At 45.2% G+C, this 7,726-nt stretch overlaps 1 protein-coding gene across 1 annotated transcript; it reads right to left on the bottom strand.

Annotated features, from left to right (window-relative positions):
* Positions 1-4,153: 4,153 nt before the first annotated feature.
* On the bottom strand, positions 4,154-5,367 carry CITED1 (Cbp/p300 interacting transactivator with Glu/Asp rich carboxy-terminal domain 1). Its single transcript, XM_007957558.2, has 2 exons — positions 5,248-5,367; positions 4,154-4,678 (listed from the first exon to the last, which is right to left on the bottom strand). The coding sequence occupies exons 1-2, from the start codon at positions 5,305-5,307 to the stop codon at positions 4,154-4,156; spliced, it is 585 nt and encodes a 194-aa protein (XP_007955749.2). The 5' UTR covers positions 5,308-5,367.
* Between the last annotated feature and the right edge of the window lie 2,359 nt (positions 5,368-7,726).

Raw genomic sequence — 7,726 nt, 5'->3', positions numbered from 1 at the left:
TTCTCCCATGCTTGTTCTTTCCAAGGAGTGTATCTACCTCAGGTAAATGTTCAACTCATATGCCTGTCTATTGTTTGGCTGGAAGCCACATTGCCTTTTCTTGTCTTTTTATGTAAGTGAGGTCATTCGACATTCGTTTTTTTTGTGATTGATTTATTTCACTCTGCATAATGTCTTCCAGCTCCATCCATATTGTAGCATGTATCAAGACATCATTTCTCCTACTGGCTGAGTAGTACTCCACTGTATGTGCCACATTTTGTTTATCCACTCATCTGTTAATGGGCATTTAGGTTGTTTCTACCTTCTAGCTATTATGAATAGTGCTGCAAAGAATATTGGTTTACAACTCTCTGTTTGAGTCTCTACTTTCAAGTTTTTGGGTATTTACTTAGGAGTGGAATTGGTGGATTACATGGTAGTTCTATTTTTAGTTTCTTGAGGAACCACCACACTGTTTTCCACAATAGTTGTATTATTTTGCAATCTGTCAAGCAGTGAAGTAGGATTCCAATTTCCACACATCCTTACCAATATTGGTTATTTTATTTAAAAAAAAAATTTTAGTCATCCTAGTGGGTAAACTAGGAGCTCTGGTGATGCAGTTCCTAAGGCATTTGACTGCTAACCAAAAGGCTGGTGGTTCAAACCCACCAGCCACTCCTCAGAAGGAAGGTTGGGCGATATACTTCTGTAGTGATACTGCCTGGGAAACCCAAGGAGGGTTGCTGAGTCAGATCTGACTTGTCAGCATAGAGTTTTCTTTTCTTTTCTTTTTTTAGTGGGCTCTGGTGGCGTACTGCCTAAGGCATTTGACTGCTAACCAGAAGGCTGGCGGTTCAAACCCACCAGCCACTCCTCAGAAGGAAGGTTGGGTGAGGAGTGGTCGCTGAGTCAGGTACAACTCGATGGCAGTGAGAGGGGAAACTAGTGTAGTTATAAACTGCATTTCTTTTATTATGAGTGAAGTTGACCATCTTTTGTTGTTTTAAAACCATTTTTATTTCTTCTTCTGGATTTTATTTTCTGTGAATTATCTATTGGTATTATTTGCCAATTTTATATTGAAGAAAAAGTAGTTTTTACATATTGATTTGTAAGAGCTGCTTTCATACTTTAAGTTGAAGATATTTTCCCCAGTTGTATGTCATTCTTGGAAAGGCCTCTTGATTTAAACATTTTCTTTTTAAATCTTCCAATTTTTTCTTCTAGTGGGTTCATTTCTTATTTTTAAATCTTTGGTCCATCTGGAATTCATTTTGATGTAAAGTGTAAAGCAGTATACCCAATTGCCTCAAAACCATTTAAATACACCATCATTTCCTCATTGCTTTGAAATGCTACCCTTTATCATTTGTCAAGTTAATATCCTGTCTTCATTACTTCTTGCCCAGACCACTGTAACAACTTTCTAGGATCACGATAATTCCTATCTGTCATGCGCACTATTTTCTGATTAATTATCTTCATGCAAGTTCTGGCCAAAACACTACTTTATTTAAAATTTTCAGAGGCCCTCTCTGATACTGCAGTTGATATTAAGGCCCCTATTATACTCTTTCAAGGCTCCCTGTACTTTTTCTTCTTATTACTTCTCCAGATTTGTAGTTTTAATGATCTGCATGATTATTTGACTACTGTCTATCTCTGCAATAAACTTAAAGCTTCATGAGAAGAACAGCAATGGACTCACACCACTTATTCTGTTGTTAGCATGGTGCCTGGTACATAGTAGGTACCCAGTCCATGTTTGTGTACGTTCTCCTGTCCCTGCATACTAAAATAGTAACAACTACAAGATCTGAGTCCAACTTACCTTCTCTTTGTCTTCTGCCTTTGGATAAAGTCAAGCTGGTGGACTTGCTACCCTTTCCTGAAAAAGCCATGGGTTTCTCCATGGTTTTGTTTTGTTTTTCTAGCTTACACCATTCCGTGAATTTATTTTTCTACTTGTGCTCAAATTGCTCCCTCTGTCGTGGCCACCATCAGCATTGTTGTCTTATTAAAATCCAATTCATCTTTCATTGCTCTGGATGTGGGTCTGCCTGCTTCTGCTACTGTGCTATTGAACTGTAAGTGCCTTGAGACCAAAAATCAAAATCAAACCCACTGCCATCAAGTCAATTACAACTCAGCAATCCCCACAGGGTTCCCAAGGCTATACATCTTTATGGAAGCAGACTGCCTCATCTTTTTTCTGCAGAGCAGCTGGTGGGTTCGGACTGCCAACCTTTTGGTTAGCAGCCCAATGCCTTAAAAAAAAAAAAAAAAAAAAAAACCAAACTCACTGCCGTCAAGTCGATTGGACTGTCCAAAGGGTACTTTTATCTATAGTTTCTACTTTTTACAAGATTGTGTCATGTATTTATTATTTGGAATAAACACAAATGAACCAGTCCAATACCAAGAAACCTTCCCCAAAATTCCCAGGCAGATGGAGCTGTTTCCTTTTCTGGGATCTAATAGCACTACCCCCTTCCCCCAAGTTACAGGAAATGCTATGTTGTATTGTAATTTGTTTATCCCCATTTTTCTCCCTGTAGATGGGGAACCCCCTAAAAGGTACAAACTTTATCTGATTCCTGTTCCCAGTGCCTAACAAGGGAGCTCTGGTAGCATAGTGGCTAAGACACTTTGCCTGCTAACGAGACGGCTGGCGGTTCAAACCCACCAGCCACTCCTCGGAAGGAAGGTTGGGCAATCCTACTTCCGTAGTGATACTGCCTCGGAAACCCAAGGAGGGGTCGCTATGAGTCGGGGCCGACTCGACGGCACATAACAACAACAACAACAACAGTGCCTAACAAAGTGCCTGCCACTTTGAACTGCCTTTTCTAGGACTCCTCCCAAAGACTTCACCAGAGGACAGATCTAATGCTAGTTCTGAGGGGCTTATTGGAGTAGTTTTCACAGTGTTCAAGGAAGACTGTCTCTTGGAATCTGAGATGTGGACAGAGGAGTCGGAAAGTCACTTGGGTTGTGTTAACATGAGGAGGGGATTGGGTCAGGGCTCCACATGGCCAGGATCCAGTTCAGTGCTGCTCTTTTTACTTGGCATGCTCCTGATTCCACTGCCTTCTCAGCAGTTAGTCTAAAGGTAAAGGATATATATTCTGAAACATTGAACTGTCAAGCCCAGTCCTGAACTGTTTTTATAAGATGGTTAGGGATTAGGCTGTCCCTATACAGGTTAGGTCAAGGAGGTAGGAATTAGGGGACACTTAGACAAGCTTAGAGCTCTGGTGGTGCAGTGCCTAAGGCATTTGACTACTAACCAGGTTGGTGGTTCAAACCCACCAGCTGCTCCATGGAAGGAAAATGGGGCATTCTACTTCTGATAAGATTTACTGCCTTAGAAACCCAATGGGAGCTGGTATGAGTTGGAACTGACTCGATGGCAGTGTGTGTGTTTTGTTTTGTTTTTTTTTAAGACTAGCTTAGAGTGTCCCAGACTGGCTTGGAGGGAGGGGTTTAACAACTGTCTGAAAGGCTTGAAGAAGCCCCCTAGGACCCCAGTTTAAAGGAAGGAGTCTGTAGGTTTTGCTATTTTCCAGAGAAATCCAGGTCAGAGGGTCCTTCTCAGCCCCTATTTATTGACCATAGGCAAAAGGAAAAGGAATGGCTATATGGGGTCAGAAGCTTTGGTGCTGGAGAAAGGACAGGGGTGGTGGCTTCTAGAGTTGAAGTGTGGCCAGCACAACCCTTTAACTTGGTTGTGCAAGTGGTGAGGAGGCTGTAGAAAGGTCTTGACCAGTCTCTCTCCCAAGAATGCCCCTCAGCCAGTCCCGGTATTTAATCCCAAATAGCACAGCACTCCTAGAGCATGCTCCCTAAGGGGCAATGAAGAGGGCAGGGGCTAGAGATTTGGACTCCTGAGGAGATAATGGCAGTGATGGTGGCAGCAAGAACAGGGCTGCAGGAGTAAGGTAGGATTCAGTGAGCAGCCCTCCCCACTTCTCTCTATCTCCTTTTAAGTGGTCTACTCCCAGCCTCACCATGGGTCTCAGAATTACGAACATCAGACCATACACACTACACACCTTTAGATCTCAATGAAAAACAATCCCAGACTGCCACCTCTTTGTGAGTAATTTTTATTTTTATTTACAACAGGATTGTGGCTTTTTTCCTTCATCTTTAGAGACAGGTAGCATCAGCAGCTAGATGGAAAGTCTGCAGTGAAGTCAAATTCATTCTGCCCCAGCCACAGCTCTGGAAGTTCATTGGCTTGGTCTAGTCCCAGTTCCACCACCAGTGACATCAGCACTTCTTCATCCACTGGGTCCGAATCGATGATAGCAGGGCTCTGGGCACCAGTAGAAAGAGAGAGTGACCCTGTCCCTCCCGCCTGAGCCCCATAGCCCCAGTTTTGCAGGGGCCCTGCCTCCCCGGGTTGGCCTGGAGTGGTTGTGGCCATCCCATGATACTGGCTATTAAGTTTTTGCAGCTGCATACTGGCCAGCAGGTGTGGGGCAGGGTGCAGATTGAAGGGTGGGGGTTTAGTGGGAGGGGTGGCAGTAGGGGAGCCTATTGGAGGAGATCCTGAGGAACTAGCGGGAGTCCCACTGGCCTTAGTTCCATTCAAGGCCACCCCGGGGTAGTGCAGAATAGCCACTGCTTTGCGATCTTTCACTCCCAGGTTAGGGTAGGCCAGAGAGCTCATCTCTTGGTTGGCATCCTAGAAGACAGAGAAAGGCATGCCATAGTACACCTGTCCTTAGCTTTCTCTTGCCATTCATCAGGCCCAGAAGGGCCCTACATATGCTTTATTTGAGGTTTGTGGTGGAGAGGTAGCAAGAGGGCTTCCTGGAGAGTTGGGCTCTCATCTTGACCATCCTTTTGCTTCCATGGCTCTATGCACTGAGCTCAGTCCCAAGTTCTAGTGTTGGGGCATCTGCCAGCTTAAGTGGGTTCACTACTTTTGTCTCCCTTCCTTTGATCCCTAGCTCACTATTCTAAAAAGGACATCTTGTTGTCCCTCAGCTTAATTTTAATATTTTCAAAGGAGTGTTCTTTTTCCAATTCTACTTTTCTGCTCCCTTCCCTGCCATTTTTCAACACCTCTAAGGGGCTCAATTTGACCACATTTAGGCAAAAGGTATTCTCATTCTCACCAGAGAAAGCCTTGCTGTCTCCTCTATACCAAAGGACAGTAGATACCACACCTAGGAGGGCTTAGCACATGGCCCCAGACAAGTCAGTCTTTCTATGTCTCAGTGTCTCCATCTGTAAAATGGTGAAAATTACCTCCTTCACTGGTGAGGTGCCACCTTTGACATCAAGTGCAGGCCTCGACATAGTTGGCATTTCAGAGCCTTGGCAGAAGTTGGATAAATTGGTGGGAGGTGATGCTGCCAGCTGGAGCTGTTGTGCTGTATGTGAGGGAGAAGATGTGATAAGGACAAAATGCTTTACTGACCAAGAAATCTCACCAGCAAAGCTTGAAACAGGTAACTTCACACCATTATAAGGCAAGGATGGTGACAGAGTTAGACTTATGACTAGAGACCACCTGAGCAAAGGGAAGAGATCAAACTGGAACTTTTGCCAGGGGTGGGAAGGATGCTTGATTCAGCCAGACGCTTCTCAGATAGCCAGCTGTCCAAATCATCAAGAGGGAACACACATGATGCTTCCTCATGCAAGGGATTTCAGAACTCCAAGTTGAGGGAGAGGGGGAGGGGAGGAGGCTGGTGCTGCTCCTGGTTCTGAGGGCAGGAATATCCCTGAGTGAGTGGCACACAGTCTTAATGGGCCATTAGTACAGAGTTGGAGAGCTAGGGTCTCCACTGGGGACCAGGAGAAAGTGAAGAGTCAAAGCAAGGAAGATCTAGGAAGTTCTGGAGACTGCAGCACAAGACAAGGAAGGAACAAGTCCCCAAAGCAAATGCTGTGGGCTTCCAAAGCTTTGCCTTGGGGCATGCCTGTGAGAGATTAGGACTGATCAAAGTGTTCTGGGAGCTCAGAAGCAGCCAGAGCCAGAAAGCAGCTAGGAATGTCTCACTTTCCTCCATGCCTCAAGACACCTCCAAGATTGTCTCAGCATTGGGCTTTCCCAGGACATCTGTCTTAGAGCTCTCAGCCCAGCCACACTCATCACTGGTCATAATTCTTTCTGGAGGGAAAACTGAAACACAGAGATTCAATGGCATTCCAGTCAGGTAGCAGTAGTTTTGGGACCAGGAGCTAGCGCTCCTATGCCCACGTGGCTCACCTGACCAGTGGCCAAGTCATCGTACCCACAATGCTTCAAACAGCTTCAGAAGAAATGATTCTTTGGTTCAAGTGACAAAGGATAAGGGAATGAAGGAAAAATAACCTCAAAACCAGAATATAAAACACCTCTGCAAACTCACGTTATTTTCCTAGAAGCTTGCTTTTTAAAAGAAAGAAAGAAAAGCCCTGTTTATACTAGCTACAATGATCAATCAGAGCACTTACTATCTTTATTGCACTTGCATCACTTACTCCCGGGGGAACACACCCCTCTAAGAAAAATAGAGGAGAAAGGGAGAGAAAGAAAGCATGAGGAAAAACAGTCATCAGTTTTTGGGTCTCTCACCATAGCTTGATTTGAGCCCTGCTCCTTCAAGCCAGTGACTGCACCCTTCCTAATCCACACTGCCTTAGAGAACCCTAGTACCTTCAATACCAAAGAATTATCATGTCCTAAGAAAAATATCAGGAGCTCTGGTAGCATAGTAACTAAGGCACTTGACTGCTAACCAGAAGGCTGGCGGTTCAAACCCACAGCCACTCCTCGGAAGGAAGGTTGGGCCATCTACTGCTGTAGTGATACTGCTCCGGAAACCCAAGGAGGGGTCACTATGAGTAGGGTGTGACTGGACAGCATATAACAACAACAAGAAAAATGTCTTGGGGCCCCTGCCCATCTATTCCCGTTCATATCCACTCTTCTCTCTCCTTCATGCACCTGGTACTGCAATATACGAAAAAACAAACAGAAGTAGGAGAAAAAAAGAAAGAAATAGGAAAAAGAGAAAAAAAGTCTCTCTGTTGTGACATTAGTTTGTGGGGAGGACCATTTTGCCATGTCTCCCCCTTCAGGCTGTGAGCTCCTGTAGGCAGGACCCTGTCTCCATTCAGATCTTTCGCCTCCCATCATCATCATCATCATCATCATCATCATCATCATCATCATCATCATCATCATCATCATCATCATCGTCATCGCAGCCACCCGCCCAGACCCCAGGCTCGGGCCTGTACTCTATAGGCACTCAGTAAGTGTTGTTGAATCCATCTGGAAGAGGCAGTTGCATTTCGATCCGAATTCCTGGCTCTGCTTCCCCGATTTTCCATCTCTCCCTTAACCCCCAAATCCATTCGAGGGCAAAACTCAGCAGCGCCGAAACCTCCCAGCCAGCTCTCCAAGCAGCGAGCTGACTGACTTGATCACTGAGAAATGGCCGGAAGAGGCGGCTGAAAAAGCAGAGCAACAAGTGACTCCTCGTTGGCTGATCCCTCGCGGCTCCTGGCTACCAATTCCCGGTGCCACAGCCGCCCTAAGCTTCAGCCCTCCCCTGCCTAGATGGTGGTGGGGAGGAAAGAGGAAGGAGAGAAGGGTTGCGTGTTTCACCTGTTGAGAGACCAAAAGTTAAAATGGCACCAACTGGATAGCTCCATCTCGATTGCTATTTTCTCACTCAGAAGGAGAAATTTTAAAATCCAAACAGTACAGGGTTGATTTGGACGCGCTCTAGCC

This window comes from Orycteropus afer, unplaced genomic scaffold, assembly GCF_000298275.1.
Source record: "Orycteropus afer afer isolate SDZICR_OR568_19922 unplaced genomic scaffold, OryAfe1.0 scaffold00761, whole genome shotgun sequence".
In the NCBI taxonomy this organism is placed as follows: Eukaryota; Metazoa; Chordata; class Mammalia; order Tubulidentata; family Orycteropodidae; genus Orycteropus; species Orycteropus afer.
This window is presented reverse-complemented; position numbering and strand designations above follow the sequence as displayed.